Here is an 18,532-nt window from a genome sequence, read left to right as displayed (position 1 = left end):
CTTATTGACCCGCTTCAGTGTTGCAGCCACAATGTTTATGCTTTTTAGAACTCACGTTAGAGTTTGGCTAATTGTTCCACTTGCAGAAACTGTAGGCGAGACTTCCTTTCTATTAAAAAACACTGATATACCTCTCTTTATATGTCTCTGGGATTTGTTCACTTTTCAAAGTCATGGTTTTGTTATGTTCTGCATCCCAGGTTAAAAATGCATGTTTATCAAAAAAAGCCATAAGGTTTGTGAACCATCTAAAAAAAAAAAACATTAAAAGAAATTACATGTTGTGTGTTTCTTCCTCATTCTCCACCTGAGCGCCTTAGCACCTGAGGAAACAAATGATGGTCAGCGTCATCATCCTGTTATTACACAGTATGAGGGAGGCTGCGTAGCTCTGTGTCATTACCTGATGGCGGTCCGTGTCAGTGTCATTAAGGCCCAATAATAAAAGCTAGAGAGAAAAACAAAAACAGGAAGAAGAACTAAACAAATCATAATAATGTTAAAAAAAAGGAGAGAAGAAGACACGTTACTGTTCAGAATTCTAACTGAAGAGTCCTACTGCCTGCTCTCATGACCCACAACCACAGGAGGCTGGTGAAGGGAGGCTTATAATAATAGTTGGAATGAAGTGAATAGAGTGGTACCATGTGTTTGATACCAGTCATTTTGTTTCCTTCCAGTCATTACCATGATCCCAGCCTCCCCAAATTAGGTTACACTAGCCACCTGTGCCCACAACACATACATAGATGTTTCTTAGACAGAGAGAGAAATGACATATATACCTTTTCTTCAATTTCCTTGACTTGTCTCTTTTGCATGTCAATCATGCCTTCCAACTGTCTTATTCTCTGTAAGGCAAATAACACAGAACATATGGTTCAGGAGGTCAACTTCCTACTGACCACAGGCTCTGTATTATAGTTTAGAAGTAGAACAAATAAATGGCTGTGGTTGTTAAACAGTTGCTAATGAAAGTGACGACAACCCTTTCCACATGTATTCCCAGAAGCTGCCCTACTCCCATGTTACCATGGCAGCTGTTGCAGAGCGTCAAATTAAAAAAATCCTGCTGCCATGACAACGAGCAAGTGGAACAATGGTGAATCTTTGTCCAGACCACATGAGCTGATTTGTTGACCGACCTTCGGTCTTGGCTACACACGCACGCACACTTCCATTTGCTCCTTTCCTCTCCTCTAAACACTATTTGAGACAGACTCAGACAAGCGTGAAATCCAAAACCTTCACTGGAAGCAAACCAGTCCACTGGTAAGTAATCCTGATAGAGTTATGAAACACTGGAACCACACTGATCACATTCTCGTGGCTGACCTGAACCCTGAAAGCTGCTTAGATCATAACCACGGGAAGCTGAGTCAGCCAGAGGAGAGGCAGGGTCTGGAAAATAGCTGGTTTTGGGGGACAGGATTAGGTTGAGATCCTGTATTGCACCCAGCAGGGCTGGTGGAGGAGAGACCAATGAAGAGAAGACTAGGAAAAATGTCTCAGCTGCAGGTCGGTTATGGAGAATGTTCAATTATAATTGATGTCTTTAGTAAACTCCTATTGTGTTATTGATTAGACAGTTGATGGTTAGTTTCTGAAGCAAGGAGTGTTGAGGTTAGGAGGAGTGTCGTGTTGAGGTTAGGAGTGTCGTGTTGAGGTTAGGAGGAGTGTCGTGTTGAGGTTAGGAGCATAAAGACTAATAGAATAAGGATAGGACTTCTGTGAAATGTTGAGGTTTGGTGGAATACACAAAATACAAGGAAACAAACACACACACACACACACACACACACACACACACAAGCAGGAGGGATACTGCATCTTTTCTCTGTGGCGGCTGCAGGTTAAGGCCTTTCCTTACCTGCTGGGCCTGCTGTAGGAGCTTCAGGCGCTCCTGTAAGATCTGACTGTCATACTGGCGGCTCTGCCTGAGTATCTGTCTCCGCAGTTTGTCCACGGCGAGCCCCAGCTCCTCCCTCTGCCTGTCCGACAGAGACTCTGCGACCGCACGCCCCCCCGGCTCCTGCTGCAGAGCGCTATACAGAGTCGCCTCCAGCTCTGCGATCCTCTGCCATACAGCCACATACACAGGTACGCCACTGTGACCATGGCCGAGATGGAAAACACTGTTCCGCTTTATATCTAGTGTCACTATAATGGTGTGTTTTTCATGGTAACTACAGTGTAGGTACTAAGTCCACTTTGTTACATAATACTTACAACTGTTACGCCTATTTACGGCTTATAATGTCAGTGTAGTGACCATGTAAATACATGCTTCTATTGACACTGTATAAAGTGGAACTAAAAACACGAAAACACACAGTGAATCAAATGAATAAATGATGGTGAGTGCAAGATACTCCTGTTACCTGACTCATGGTGGTAGTGACTGTTAAATCAAGTTAGAGATGGGAAGAATGTAAAAAACATACAGGCTTCTCTGTACTGGGAACATTCACACATCTCTAGTCTACGTTTAGTTCCTCTTGATACACAGTCTCATTAGAATTACACACGTCACTGGGGGAATCACTAGACGTCCTGTCTCGGGATCGTACTGTTCTGAGAGAGTGTTTGGGATGTGTCTGAACAGTTCATGCACAGCCATTCTCCCCAGACAGGAGGGTGTGTCTCTTTCTGTCCTTTAGCACCCCGTGCAAACACGGGTTCATTGAGGTAGAAGATGCAGTATCCCGACAACACATGACAAACTCAAATAGCAGGGTTTGGTCTGTGGGTTAGTGATGTTTGATGGGTTTACATAATTTAGAGGGCTGACAGTGGGTCTACATCTAGGTCTAAAACATATACTTTATGAAACTATTGCATGCCATCTTGATAATATAATGACTATTGTAATATATAATTATAATACACTATATGCCATTTAGCAGACACTTCCTACAAGCAGGAGACAGCTGTAGAGTAACCCTCCTGTCCCATCATGTTGCTGTGTCATACCATGTAGGCCTGATCCAGGGCCTGCTTCCTGTAGTCCAGCTCCTCCTCCATGAAACCCTTCTGCTTACTGAACTGGTCCTGGAACAGCCACAGCACAACACAGGATATGAAATCACATCATTGCATCACCATGACAATGGTGTCACGTCAGAGACAGTGAAAAACCACTGATACTTGGTCAGATGTTTTTTTGGGGGTCTCTCACCGTCTCATTCTCCAGGTCAATCATCCTCTGGGTCAAGGCTGCCTCTGTGCTGTCGATCTGCTTTAACCACTATGGAGGGAGGGAGGGAGGGAGAGAGAGAGAGACACTCAACACATACTGTACAGTTAAATACTCAGTAGATAATAGTCCAGTAGGTGTAAGAGGCAGGCTCAGAGATAAGGAGAAGGAGGAGGAGAAGAAAAGGGGGAGTAAGACAAGAAGGAGGAGGAGAAGGAGGTGGAAGAAGAAAAGAAGGAGGAGAAGGAGGAATAGTTGAAGAGGAAGAAGAGGAGGAGAAGAAAGAGGAGGAGGAGGAAGAGGAGGAGAAGGAAAGGAGGAGAAAGACGAGAAGGAGGAAGACGAGAAGGAGGTGGAAGAGGAAAAGAAGGAGGAGAAGGAGGAATAGTTGAAGGGGAGGAAGAGGAGAAGAAGAAAGAGGAGGAGGAGGAAGAGAAGGAGGAAGAGGAGAAGGAGGAGGGAGAGGAGGAGGAGGAAGAGGAGGCAGATGGGTTGCCTCCCACAATGTAACAATGTTCCAATGTTGTTGGAGAAGGAGGAGAGACTGACCTTCTCACACATTGACAGAACCATCCCAGCCTGGATGACAACAATCTGCTCCTCGTTACGCAAGTTCTGGGGACGAAGAAGAGACAGGAAATGGATATAGATGATCGGAGAGGGATAAAAGTATTTATTAAGGTTTTAATTGAGGGAGAAAATAGCATTGTGAATTTTAGTAAGATCATTTTACTGAGAGTATTAGGAAAAGCAGAGAGAATTTAAACTCACCCCATTATCTCCCAGGATATCCAGTTTCTTCATCAGATCTGGAATAACCACGTCCTAAAGAGGGATTACACATCCAGTTTACATACGCTGCGAGAGGGAAAATGTGTGTGTTTGTGTTACCTTGATTCCCTCCTGGTGACAGAAGATCTGCAGAGCGCTGTTGCTGTTCTCTGGGAAGGTAGTCATGTGGAATCCCATGGCTGGAAGCCTGTGTTCCCTCTCCTAATGGACAACAAGGACAGTTAACCCAGCCCTCATTCACACCCACATCTACACACTCACAAACAGTCCCCCCAGTCTAATTTACAGACCACAACAGCCAGCCCTCTAAAGGGGACAGTACAATCACAACTAATATTCTGGTTGGGTAGACTGGTGTGTGAGACTGATAGTGAATGGGTCAGGGTTGGGAACTGAACTGAATGAGTCAGGGTTGGGAACTGAACTGGTCATGGTTAGGAACTGAACTGGTCATGGTTAGGAACTGAACTGGTCATGGTTGGGAACTGAGCTGAATGGGTCATGGTTGGGAACTGAGCTGAATGGGTCATGGTTAGGAACTGAGCTGAATGGATCATTGTTAGGAACTGAGCTGAATGGATCATTGTTAGGAACTGAACTGGTCATGGTTAGGAACTGAGCTGAATGGGTCATGGTTGGGAACTGAGCTGAATGGGTCATGGTTGGGAACTGAGCTGAATGGGTCATGGTTGGGAACTGAGCTGAATGGGTCATGGTTGGGAACTGAGCTGAATGGGTCATGGTTGGGAACTGAGCTGAATGGGTCATGGTTGGAAACTGAGCTGAATGGGTCATGGTTGGGAACTGAACTGGTCATGGTTGGGAGCTGAACTGAATGGGTCGGGAACTGAACTGAACGAGCCAGGGTTGGGAACTGAACTGAACGGTTCATGGTTGGGAGCTGAACTGAATGGGTCTTGGTTAGGAGCTGAACTGAATGGGTCATGGTTGGGAACTGAGCTGAATGGGTCATGGTTGGGAACTGAGCTGAATGGGTCATGGTTGGGAACTGAGCTGAATGGGTCATGGTTGGGAACTGAGCTGAATGGGTCATGGTTGGGAACTGAGCTGAATGGATCATGGTTAGGAACTGAACTGGTCATGGTTTGGAACTGAACTGGTCATGGTTAGGAACTGAACTGGTCATGGTTAGGAACTGAGCTGAATGGGTCATGGTTGGGAACTGAGCTGAATGGGTCATGGTTGGGAACTGAGCTGAATGGGTCATGGTTGGGAACTGAGCTGAATGGGTCATGGTTGGGAACTGAGCTGAATGGGTCATGGTTGGAAACTGAGCTGAATGGGTCATGGTTGGGAACTGAACTGGTCATGGTTGGGAGCTGAACTGAATGGGTCGGGAACTGAACTGAACGAGCCAGGGTTGGGAACTGAACTGAACGGTTCATGGTTGGGAGCTGAACTGAATGGGTCTTGGTTAGGAGCTGAACTGAATGGGTCTTGGTTAGGAGCTGAACTGAATGGGTCATGGTTGGGAACTGAGCTGAATGGGTCATGGTTGGGAACTGAGCTGAATGGGTCATGGTTGGGAACTGAGCTGAATGGGTCATGGTTGGGAACTGAGCTGAATGGGTCATGGTTGGGAACTGAGCTGAATGGATCATGGTTAGGAACTGAACTGGTCATGGTTTGGAACTGAACTGGTCATGGTTAGGAACTGAACTGGTCATGGTTAGGAACTGAGCTGAATGGGTCATGGTTGGGAACTGAGCTGAATGGGTCATGGTTGGGAACTGAGCTGAATGGGTCATGGTTGGGAACTGAGCTGAATGGGTCATGGTTGGGAACTGAGCTGAATGGGTCATGGTTGGGAACTGAGCTGAATGGGTCATGGTTGGGAACTGAGCTGAATGGATCATTGTTAGGAACTGAACTGGTCATGGTTAGGAACTGAACTGGTCATGGTTGGGAACTGAGCTGAATGGGTCATGGTTGGGAACTGAGCTGAATGGGTCATGGTTGGGAACTGAGCTGAATGGGTCATGGTTGGGAACTGAGCTGAATGGGTCATGGTTGGGAACTGAGCTGAATGGGTCATGGTTGGGAACTGAGCTGAATTGGTCATGGTTGGGAACTGAGCTGAATGGGTCATGGTTGGGAACTGAGCTGAATGGGTCATGGTTGGGAACTGAGCTGAATGGGCCATGGTTGGGAACTGAGCTGAATGGGCCATGGTTGGGAACTGAGCTGAATGGGCCATGGTTGGGAACTGAGCTGAATGGGCCATGGTTGGGAACTGAGCTGAATGGGCCATGGTTGGGAACTGAGCTGAATGGGCCATGGTTGGGAACTGAGCTGAATGGGTCATGGTTGGGAACTGAGCTGAATGGATCATGGTTGGGAACTAAGCTGAATGGATCATGGTTGGGAACTGAACTGGTCATGGTTGGGAACTGAACTGGTCATGGTTGGGAACTGAACTGGTCATGGTTAGGAACTGAACTGGTCATGGTTAGGAACTGAACTGGTCATGGTTAGGAACTGGTCATGGTTAGGAACTGGTCATGGTTAGGAACTGGTCATGGTTAGGAACTGGTCATGGTTAGGAACTGGTCATGGTTAGGAACTGAACTGGTCATGGTTGGGAACTGAACTGGTCATGGTTGGGAACTGAACTGGTCATGGTTGGGAACTGAACTGGTCATGGTTGGGAACTGAACTGGTCATGGTTGGGAACTGAACTGGTCATGTTTGGGAACTGAACTGGTCATGGTTGGGAACTGAACTGGTCATGGTTGGGAACTGAGCTGAATGATGTACAGTACTTACATGATGAGGATAGCATGCTCGGGATCTGTCCAAATGAGTTAGGTGGAGAAACATGATTTAAAACCAAAGTAATAGGGTTTTAAAACATACTCTGGGAGTTCAAATGGACGAGTTTAAGTGACTGAGTGGCTCTTTGGATCCATTCAACCCATACTTATGTGCATTAAGAGTTTGATTGATACCTTCTTGAAGTGATCGAGTATCTCCTATGAAGTCATCATGAAAGATATTCTAAAAAAAGTATATGAACGAGCTCATTAAAGATATCCTACATCAGTTGTTGGAGGCAGAACCTGAGAGGAGGAAAGCCATGCAGTCGATAATCTTCTATTATGGACAACAATCAAGAGATTTAGGACACGTGTACCTGATGATTGGAATGTTTGTGCATACGACTGCCTTTTTAATGAACATAAAGAAACTTAAGAACAACTACATGCAAGGAGGAGACAAATGAACAAAGATGGGCGGATGGTGAACTTGAACACATTTTATTCCATTCAAAATTATATTAATCTTACTAAAGACAACATTCTTGTATATCTTTCAATTTGAAAAAATACACTTTTCCAGTTCAGTGGGGATGGTAAGGCGGTCAGAATACAAGGTACATACAATGGATCGAGGCACAGTAGTGTGTATGTTTGTGTGCTCGCGTGTACTCTGTACTAAGTGCCACAGGAGGCTGGTGGGAGGAGCTATAGGAGGATGCGCTCACTGTAATGGCTGGAATGGAATTTATGTAACGGAATCCAACATGTTTTTTTTTTGTGTGTGTTTGATACCATTCCATATATTCCATTCCAATGAGCCCATCCTCCTATAGCATGCTTGTGTGTGTGTGTGTGTGTGTGCGTGTGTGTTTTGGTCACTGTATGTAGGTCTTGCGTGGGGACTGGAGACCGGTGTCGCCCCCTGGGGACAGTTTGATGGTGCACTCTCTTACTTCCAGCTCTAGCACTCTGAACTCCAGCAGCTCATTCTGGTCCCTCGAGTCCTGCACCGCCGCCTGCAGCTTCCACTCAGCTTGCTGTAACACACACATCTACACACACACACACATTTTTGTATTTTGCAGTGTCCTTTGCTTCCAGATTGCTCACAGGACGGTGTTGAGTGACAGAGGAGTAGGAGGTACCTTACCTTGTCGTGGAGTTCCTGATTGGTCCTGATGAGGTACTGCTTCTCCTCCACCCACTTAGAGTCCTGGAGAAACATACGGTCACACACACCTCAGAGGAAAACTAAATTATCACAACACAGAATGATAAGGGAGATAAGAGCACCTTGCCACCCATAGGGGATACTGTACAATGTACATGCATGAGCACCTCAACCCAAAGAGATTCAGCCACACCGTGTGAGTCCTAGCCCAAACTGTCAGTTTCTGAACTGAGACCCACAAGCCCAAAATAAGTGAAATAATGCATTCAAATAGTGAGCACACATGCATGCAACCACAAGTTAAACACAAAATATATTGCTGTAACATGGTTTTATTGAGCCAAAAAGTAACAGAGAGAAAGTTCACCATCAAAATGACCAGAAATACAGAGAAATGTGCTCAGAAATCTGTATTGGTACAGTGAACAGCATGCTGAACAGAGATTCAGGAATATTGAGGCACCAGAGGTGAGAGCAGTGCAACAGAAAGTGCAACAATGCCACAGTGACACAAACAGACAACATGCAGTAAATGTGAGGCATGCAACAGGTACCAGAGAATGATGGAGGATGCTATGAGTTCTGACCTCTGTGAAACGCTGCTCGGTATTAGATCTATTCAGTCTATTGATATCAGGCTGAGCAATCAACAAGAAGATTGAACAATCTATGTGATTTGCATCATGGTGCATTTGTTTAGTTTTGACCCCAAAATCCATCTACACTTCTCAAAATGGATTTCACTCTGCTTTTACAAATATCATTACTTATACAAGGAAATAATCTAATTGATATATCTTTACAGAGGAACTGATTGAAGATGATTTCCACAGAATGTTACATAATTAAGACATGACAGTATATATATATATTTTCATTAACCTTGTTTCTTCAGAGTCATATTTGTAAATGCTAGGTACAATTTGATGACTGGCTGATTTGTTTAGCATGAGGACGTATCATTCAATCACTCATGATCATGAGGAGATAAATCCTGATGATGTTTTCCAGAGAAAATAGAGCATATACATTCAAATACTGTCAACGACAGTGGAGCACACACACAGGGCAGAGTTGTGACATCACAGGATCCTGCGGCAGATCCGGTTGGCGTAGCCGTAGCGCCAGGCCAAAAGCAAAGCCCCAAGACAGACAAGCAGCAGGGCCAATGAGAGCGGAGCAGCCAGGGACCTCCCAGTCGTCTCCCCGCCCTTTTCCTCTTTTACCTGCCCCCTCTCAGCCAATGCCTTCTCCAGGTCGGCGATCTTCGCCTGGCACCCAATCAGATCCGCCTGCAGCTGCTCACGGTTCTGTGGGAAGGCGAACGTAGCCAATCAGAGACCAGAGTCAAGTCAGTTCAATCAGGTGAGTTAGTGCTGGGCTGGAACAAAAGCCTGCACACCCTGCAGCCAGTTAAGATAGAAGAACATTAACCTGCAGCCTGTTAAGATAGAAGAACATTAACCTGCAAACCCTGCAGCCTGTTAAGATAGAAGAACATTAACCTGCAGCCTGTTAAGATAGAAGAACATTAACCTGCACACCCTGCAGCCTGTTAAGATAGAAGAACATTAACCTGCAGCCTGTTAAGATAGAAGAACATTAACCTGCACACCCTGCAGCCAGTTAAGATAGAAGAACATTAACCTGCAGCCTGTTAAGATAGAAGAACATTAACCTGCACACCCTGCAGCCAGTTAAGATAGAAGAACATTAACCTGCAGCCAGTTAAGATAGAACAACATTAACCTGCAGCCTGTTAAGATAGAAGAACATTAACCTGCACACCCTGCAGCCTGTTAAGATAGAAGAACATTAACCTGCACACCCTACAGCCTGCTAAGATAGAAGAACATTAACCTGCACACCCTGCAGCCAGTTAAGATAGAACATTAACCTGCAGCCAGTTAAGATAGAAGAACATTAACCTGCAGCCTGTTAAGATAGAAGAACATTAACCTGCACACCCTGCAGCCTGTTAAGATAGAAGAACATTAACCTGCACACTCTGCAGCCTGTTAAGATAGAAGAACATTAACCTGCACACCCTACAGCCTGCTAAGATAGAAGAACATTAACCTGCACACTCTGCAGCCTGTTAAGATAGAAGAACATTAACCTGCACACCCTGCAGCCTGTTAAGATAGAAGAACATTAACCTGCACACTCTGCAGCCTGTTAAGATAGAAGAACATTAACCTGCACACCCTGCAGCCTGCTAAGATAGAACATTAACCTGCACACCCTGCAGCCTGCTAAGATAGAACATTAACCTGCACACCCTGCAGCCTGCTAAGATAGAACATTAACCTGCACACCCTGCAGCCTGTTAAGATAGAACATTAACCTGCACACTCTGCAGCCTGCTAAGATAGAAGAACATTAACCTGCACACCCTGCAGCCTGCTAAGATAGAACATTAACCTGCACACCCTACAGCCTGCTAAGATAGAAGAACATTAACCTGCACACCCTGCAGCCTGCTAAGATAGAAGAACATTAACCTGCACACCCTGCAGCCTGCTAAGATAGAACATTAACCTGCACACCCTGCAGCCTGTTAAGATAGAACATTAACCTGCACACCCTGCAGCCTGCTAAGATATAATAACATTGTTCTTGTACTCCTCTTGGCAAAAGCTCATGTTTTGAGACAGTGATGGGCACATCAGGAGTCTAATGAGGGATATCATGGGCAGGCTGTAGGGGTTAAAGGTTAAAGCTACTCACCCTGGCCACTCTCTCAGCATCGTGTGACCCCCCAGTCTGTTCCTGTAGGAGGGCGTAGGCCCGCTGGAGAGCCTGGTACTCTCTGGTCAGTTGTCTGAAGCGCAGCTCTGACTCTTCACGAGAGACACCCTGGGGAATGAATACAATACATAACATGCCATATAGCAGACGCTTTTATCCAGAGACTTACAGTCATGCATGTATACATTTTACGCACGGTTGGTCCAGGGAATTTAACCCACTATCCTGGCATTGTAAGAGCCATGCTCTACCAACTAAACTACAGAGGACTGGGTAGTGACATGGTCAAACACACACACACACACACACACACACACGTACGTCCTCCAGGTCCTCCTCGGGCGTGGCAGGGGTGCAGTCTGTGAGGTCAGTGTTGTAAGAGGTCAGAGACGACGTCTCAGAGTCCACAGACTCCTCATCAAATCCAAAATATGTCTCCACAACATGCCTCTGGAGAGATAGAGAGAGGGGGAGGGAGGGGGAGGGAGGAGGATGGAGAGGGAGAGAAGGAGAGGGAGGAGAAAGAAAAAGGGAGTGATGAGCTGTAATATATTGATTTACACACACACACACACACACACACACACACACACAAAAAAAAAACAATAGGAGAGAAGACTATTTGAAACACACACTTGGGGGTTGGTAATAGAGGTGAGGTAGGTGCTGCGACGTTGCCTCCCTCTGCTGGAAGTACACGGGCTGGGCACCCCGACACGGATGGCTCCAAGTAGAGGTAATTAGGGGAACGTGCCAACCAGCCGTGGAAGCCACATAAAAGGAGCACTGTGGCACACCGCGGGGGAGAACAGAGAGGCCGACAGAGCAGAAGCTGAGAAGAAGGACCGAGCCAAACCTACCTGATTTCGTTATGTTTATTTTATTGCCTAATAAAGTTGTGTTTGCTGACTAGATCCTTCCTGTCTCTGTGTTAATCTATGCACGCTCAACCCAACACCCCACAGTTTACCACAACACACACTCCCCCAATCCATGATGCTACAGAACACTCCCCCAATCCATGATGCTACAGAACACTCCCCCAATCCATGATGCCACAGAACACTCACCCAATCCATGATGCCACAGAACACTCACCCAATCCATGATGCCACAGAACACTCACCCAATCCATGATGCCACAGAACACTCACCCAATCCATGATGCCACAGAACACTCACCCAATCCATGATGCCACAGAACACTCACCCAATCCATGATGCCACAGAACACTCACCCAATCCATGATGCTACAAAACACTCACTGTGACATACTGTGGACCGTCCATCAACCTTGGAACAATCACTTCTGCATTCCTTACCATCCGATTACGAAACACAAATCATCCACAAAAAAGGCTAATTTCCTCCTTCCCATTGATTTTATAAACTCAACAGTATTGTCCTTCCCATTGATCTCAGGACCAACCCACGGAGTCAGCTCAATAGTCACTGGACTACAGTAAAGTCCTTACCATCGTGTTTGAAGGTCATCTCCTGACACCCAGAGAAGGAGACAGACCATAGCACACAGACAGATGAAGCGGGAGATGGAGACAGACTATAGTACACAGACAGATGAAGCGGGAGATGGAGACAGACTATAGTACACAGACAGATGAAGCGGGAGAAGGAGACAGACTATAGTACACAGACAGATGAAGCGGGAGAAGGAGACAGACCATAGTACACAGACAGATGAAGCGGGAGAAGGAGACAGACCATAGTACACAGACAGATGAAGCGGGAGAAGGAGACAGACCATAGCACATAGACAGATGAAGCGGGAGAAGGAGACAGACCATAACACACAGACAGATGAAGCGGGAGAAGGAGACAGACCATAACACACAGACAGATGAAGCGGGAGAAGGAGACAGACCATAACACACAGACAGATGAAGCGGGAGAAGGAGACAGACCATAACACACAGACAGATGAAGCGGGAGAAGGAGACAGACCATAACACACAGACAGATGAAGCGGGAGAAGGAGACAGACCATAACACACAGACAGATGAAGCAGGAGAAGGAGACAGACCATAACACACAGACAGATGAAGCGGGAGAAGGAGACAGACCATAACACACAGACAGATGAAGCGGGAGATGGAGACAGACCATAACACACAGACAGATGAAGCGGGAGATGGAGACAGACTATAGTACACAGACAGATGAAGCGGGAGATGGAGACAGACTATAGTACACAGACAGATGAAGCAGGAGATGGAGACAGACTATAGTACACAGACAGATGAAGCGGGAGATGGAGACAGACTATAGTACACAGACAGATGAAGCGGGAGATGGAGACAGACTATAGTACACAGACAGATGAAGCGGGAGATGGAGACAGACTATAGTACACAGACAGATGAAGCGGGAGATGGAGACAGACTATAGTACACAGACAGATGAAGCGGGAGATGGAGACAGACTATATTACACAGACAGATGAAGCGGGAGATGGAGACAGACTATAGTACACAGACAGATGAAGCGGGAGATGGAGAGGACGAGCTGGACATACTCATACATACTGGTGCTATACTATAAACCTCCTGACAAAGCTAGAATCCTCGAAGGTGAACTATACTGTCTGGCACTGAGCTCTGAGGCCAGGCTGTCTCAGTCACCCACTTACCAGACACAGACAGAAAGGTGTGTTAACTAGCATCCACCAATCCTCTTTAAGATAGTTACCAGGCCTGTGAGGTAGCAGCACTGTACTTTTCCATTCAGACTCTCCCAGTAAGTGTGTTCTGTTCCATTCTCAGTTAGTCCCAGTAACCAGCTCCAGTTATAGATGCAGAGTGTGTTAAATCTCTTAGCAACATACATAACCGACTCTGCTAACTCTCTCTCGAGGACCCAGTCCAATTGCTAGAATCACTCCTCCTCTCCTGATCATCAACACCTCATCTACCCATCCTTCTGACTGAGTTTGGAAGAGATTACCAAACAGGTGTCATTGTTCCCCCAACTGAGCCCAATTAAACAGTCACACGCACTTAGGAACTTATGCATGCACACGAGCGCCCACACGAACATGCCCCACCTGACCCCAATTAGACAGAACCAGCCCATCAGTATCATGAGAAGAGGCTATTGCTTATTGACAACACCGCTGGACCAGCAGTGTGTGACAGGAAACATAGAACACAACAAAGAAACACTATAAAACACACACAAACACACAGAACGGTAGAGGGAGAAGTAGTCTTACTTTAGGTGGTAGCTTGAGGGGTTTTCTCCGGGTCTTTTTGCAGAGCATCAGTCTGTCACATTCCTGCGCAGAAAGGAGCAACTTGGGATTTCTAGCCTTTTGAGTTTAGACAACATGCATCGTTTCTGTATGAGAAGGCTCTGATTGATGTGGGACTGATCCTTAACCTGACAATCTAAATTGTACTAATCTAGGCCATCGACCGTCCCATGTGTGGAATCCTGGGGACAGAATCTGGATACTATTTGATTTAGGCTTGTCAAAATGCAGCCACGGTAAAACGGTGAGACGGGTGGGATTCTTTATGGGAACAACCAGGGATGGAGAAGGTAAACAGAGTTGTGTATCCAACACCTGCCCCCAGATCCGGACATGTTGGGGAGATCCAGAATTATGATCAGCAGCAAGGAGCCAGCAGAACATCACCGTGCTAATGAGTAAATTAGCAACAGGCTCTGATTAAAAGTGAATAGAGCAGAGAGAGTGGGTGGTGAGTGGCTGGCTGGCGAGAGGGTCTGGAAGGCAGGGCCAACATGTTACCCAACAGTACACTCACCCTAACGGCAGCCATTTTATTCCACTGTTTGTACTGCAGTAAAGTACAAGAAAATGTCTGCCTGTTTGTTTAAGAACCCATGAGCTAGGCGGGTGCCCACATTCACTAATCTCACTACAATAAGGATCTGTCAATGCGCTGTTGTTTGGAAGTTCTGGTGATCTAAAGACCAGGTAAAGTGCAATGTCGATGTTAGAGTGTCTCCCTGACCTGCGTGAGCTCATCAATGATGCCTTGTTGCTCGGCAACCTGCAGCTTAAGGAACTCTACTTCCTGTTCCTCGTGGGCCTGACTTAAGTCTGTCAGTGAGGTAGGCCTCTTCAGCTGCTGGGGGTGAGGCTGCTGGGAACGAGTGCGAACATTCTCCTTCTGAGAGAGAAAGAAAGAGAGGGAGGTGAGGAGAGATACATTCTCAGGGGTCAGCGATTCAAGTGTGAGGTCGAGAGAGAGACAGAGGAGACAGAGACAGAGAGAGAAAGATGCTTTGTTGACTTCAAAAAAGCTTTTGACTCAATTTGGCGTGATGTTCTGCTATACAAATTGATGGAAAGTGGTGTTTCAGGAAAAACATACAACATTATAAAATCCATGTACATGTATGGTTAAAATTGGCAAAAACCACATACACATTTTTCCACAGGGCCGTGGGGTGAGACATGGATGCAGCTTAAGCCCCCTCCCCATTTAAACATTATATATATATATATATATCAATGAATTGGCGCGGGCACTAGAACAGTCTGCAGCACCCAGCCTCACCCTACTAGAATCTGAAGTCAAACGTCTACTGCTGAGGATCTGGTGCTTCTGTCCCCAACTAATGAGGGCCTACAGCAGCGCCTAGATCTTCTGCACTGATTCTGTCAGACCTGAACCCTGACAGTAAATCTCAGTAAGACAAAAATAAAAGGTCCAGTTGCCAGGACCACGAATACAAACTCCATCTAGACACCGTTGACCTAGAGCACACAAAAAACGATGCATACCTCAGCCTAAACATCAGTGCCAAAGGTAATTTCCACAAAGCTGTGAACGATCTGAGAGACAAGGCAAGAAGGGCCTTTTATGCCATCAAAAGGAACATAAAATTTGACATAATAATTAGGATCTGGCAAAAAATGCTTGAATCAGTTATAGAACCAATTGCCCTTTATGGTTGAGAAGTCTGGGGTTTGCTCACCAACGAAGAATTCACTAAATGGGACAAACACCAAATTGCATGCAGAATTCTGCAAAAATATCCTCAGTGTACAACGTAAAAACCCAAATAATGCATGCAGAGCAGAATTAGGCAGATACCCGCTAATTATCAAAATCCAGAAAATAGACTGTAAATTGTACAACCACCTAAAAGGCAGCGATTCCGAAATCTTCCATACCTACAGAGAGATGAACCTGGAGAAGAGTCGCCTAAGCAAGCTGGTCCTGGGGCTGTCACGCCCTGACCATAGAGATACTTTATTCTCCATTTTGGTTAGGTCGGTTAGCCCTAGTGTGACTAGGGTGGGCAATCAAGTTTCTTTATTTCTAGGTTGGCTTGATATGGTTCCCAATCAGAGGCAGCTGTCTATCGTTGTCTCTGATTGGGGATCATATTTAGGCAGCCTTTTCCCACCTGTTTGTTGTGGGATCTTGATTTTTTATTGTTGCTTTGGACCACGACAAAGCTGCATGTTCGTTTCTTTGCGCTTTATTGTTTTTGTGGCGGTTCTCATAATAAAAGATGATGAACCCAAACCACGCTGAATTTTGGTCCGTTTCTTACAAAAACGATCGTGACAGGGGCTCTATTCACAAACACAAACAGACCCCACAGAGCCCCAGGACAAGAACACAATTAGACCCAACCAAATCATGAGAAAACTAAAATATAATTTATTGACACATTGAAAATAATTAACAAAAAAACAGCTATTTGCTATTTGGCCCTAAACAGAGAGTACACAGTGGCAGAATACCTGACCACTGTGACTGACCCAAACTTAAGGAATGCTTTGACTACGTAGACTCAGTGAGCATAGCCTTGCTATTGAGAAAGGCCGCCGTAGGCAGACATGGCTCTCAAGAGAAGACAGGCTGTGCACACTGCCCACAAAATGAGGTGGAAACTGAGCAGCACTTCCTAACCTCCTGCCCAATGTATGACCAGATTACGCAGACACACAAAGAATTCGAAAACAAATCACATTTTGATAAACTCCCATATCTACTGGGTGAAATTCCACAGTGTGCCATCGCAGCAGCAAGATTTGTGACCTGTTGCCACGAGAAAAGGGCAACCAGTGAGAACAAGTGCAGTGAGGCTTTGTAATCAAGGAGAAATGTAAATACTGATCGACACAGATACTGAATGGCACAGGTTGAAGGAGATACAGATCGGCGCAGATACCGATCGACAGAGATACTGAATGGCACAGGTTGAAGGAGATACAGATCGGCGCAGATACCGATCGACAGAGATACTGAATGGCGCAGATACCGATCGACGCAGATACTGAATGGCGCAGATACCGATCGACGCAGATACCGATCGACAGAGATACTGAATGGCGCAGATACCGATCGACAGAGATACTGAATGGCGCAGATACCGATCGACAGAGATACTGAATGGCGCAGATACCGATCGACAGAGATACTGAATGGCGCAGATACCGATCGACAGAGATACTGAATGGCACAGATACCGATCGACAGAGATACCGACCGACGCAGATACCGATCGACAGAGATACCGACCGACGCAGATACCGATCGACAGAGATACTGAATGGCGCAGATACCGATCGACAGAGATACTGAATGGCGCAGATACCGATCGACAGAGATACTGAATGGCACAGATACCGATCGACAGAGATACTGAATGGCACAGATACCGATCGACAGAGATACCGACCGACGCAGATACCGATCGACAGAGATACCGATCGACGCAGATACCGATCGACGCAGATACCGATCGACAGAGATACCGATCGACGCAGATACCGATCGACAGAGATACTGAATGGCGCAGATACCGATCGACAGAGATACTGAATGGCGCAGATACCGATCGACAGAGATACTGAATGGCGCAGATACCGATCGACAGAGATACTGAATGGCACAGATACCGATCGACAGAGATACTGAATGGCACAGATACCGATCGACAGAGATACTGAATGGCGCAGATACCGATCGACAGAGATACTGAATGGCGCAGATACCGATCGACAGAGATACTGAATGGCACAGATGCTGCTTAACATCTCTTGTAGGGCTCTTGCCCTTTCCTTAGATGACCTCCATTTCACATGTTCCCTACAAATGTGGTTCCATTAATCCAGTCATAAACATCAAAGCATAGCCCATACTTTTGTTACACTTATCAACGTCCTGCCTTAGTCATGAAGGAGATGAGACAAGGAAAGGAGAAAAGCAAAGTAGACCAAAAAGGTTATGTCTGGTTCCCTCACCATCTCTGCGTTCTCTCTGCTGAGGTTCTTGAGTTTCTCCTCCATGCGCTGCAGAGTCTGAAGGAGATCATTGTTCTTCTTCGACATCCTCTTATATTTATCTAAGAGTGGCTTCATCTGACTCTCTGACTCACGCACCCGCTTTAACTGACAGATGAAGGGAGAAATGGAAGGAGAGAGCGAGAGAGATGGAAGGAGAGAGCGAGAGAGATGGAAGGAGAGAGCAAGAGAGATGGAAGGAGAAAGAGAAAATGTTATTTTCACATACCTGTATATTTCCACAACATCCCTTAAATGTTCCCATAATGTCCCTACAATGTTCTGTTATCCACCAAGTTATTTTCTGCAGGTGTGTGTTACTCACCAGTTCATTCCTCTCATCTGCCAGCAGGGTGTTTCTGTCCTCCAGCTTCCTGGTAACAGAGTGGAGCTCAGCTATCTTCAGCTGGGACCTCCTCGCATCCCGAATATCTTCCACATCCTGAGAGAGTGAGAGAGAGAGAGAATGGGGGGTAGAGAGAGAGAGAGAGTGAGGGGGGAGGAGATATAGAGAGAGAGAGAGAACAGTGGGGTAGAGAGAGAGAGAGAACG

General features: G+C 46.1%; 1 protein-coding gene across 8 annotated transcripts in view; it reads right to left on the bottom strand.

The window, feature by feature from the left end:
• Positions 1-210: 210 nt before the first annotated feature.
• Positions 211-18,532, bottom strand: part of LOC109905947 (janus kinase and microtubule-interacting protein 1) — a 75,622-nt gene continuing 57,300 nt past the window's right edge. For 5 of the 8 annotated variants that reach the window (XM_031789965.1, XM_031789967.1, XM_031789969.1 and 2 more), the window contains 17 exons: positions 18,306-18,422; positions 17,942-18,088; positions 14,688-14,846; positions 13,922-13,984; positions 11,012-11,140; positions 10,670-10,798; positions 9,166-9,249; positions 7,919-7,981; positions 7,722-7,820; positions 4,088-4,189; positions 3,968-4,021; positions 3,746-3,811; positions 3,179-3,247; positions 2,974-3,051; positions 786-851; positions 404-448; positions 211-323 (listed from right to left, as the gene is read on the bottom strand). In XM_031789965.1, coding sequence (XP_031645825.1) covers positions 297-323; positions 404-448; positions 786-851; positions 2,974-3,051; positions 3,179-3,247; positions 3,746-3,811; positions 3,968-4,021; positions 4,088-4,189; positions 7,722-7,820; positions 7,919-7,981; positions 9,166-9,249; positions 10,670-10,798; positions 11,012-11,140; positions 13,922-13,984; positions 14,688-14,846; positions 17,942-18,088; positions 18,306-18,422 — 1,497 coding nt within the window. In that variant the 3' untranslated portion in view covers positions 211-296. Of the gene's footprint in view, positions 324-403; positions 449-785; positions 852-1,870; positions 2,078-2,973; positions 3,052-3,178; positions 3,248-3,745; positions 3,812-3,967; positions 4,022-4,087; positions 4,190-7,250; positions 7,821-7,918; positions 7,982-9,165; positions 9,250-10,669; positions 10,799-11,011; positions 11,141-13,921; positions 13,985-14,687; positions 14,847-17,941; positions 18,089-18,305; positions 18,423-18,532 lie in introns of those variants that run through there. The other 3 variants (XM_031789971.1, XM_031789972.1, XM_031789973.1) reach the window with 2 other exon arrangements.

This window comes from Oncorhynchus kisutch, linkage group LG15 (assembly GCF_002021735.2).
Source record: "Oncorhynchus kisutch isolate 150728-3 linkage group LG15, Okis_V2, whole genome shotgun sequence".
In the NCBI taxonomy this organism is placed as follows: domain Eukaryota; kingdom Metazoa; phylum Chordata; class Actinopteri; order Salmoniformes; family Salmonidae; genus Oncorhynchus; species Oncorhynchus kisutch.
This window is presented reverse-complemented; position numbering and strand designations above follow the sequence as displayed.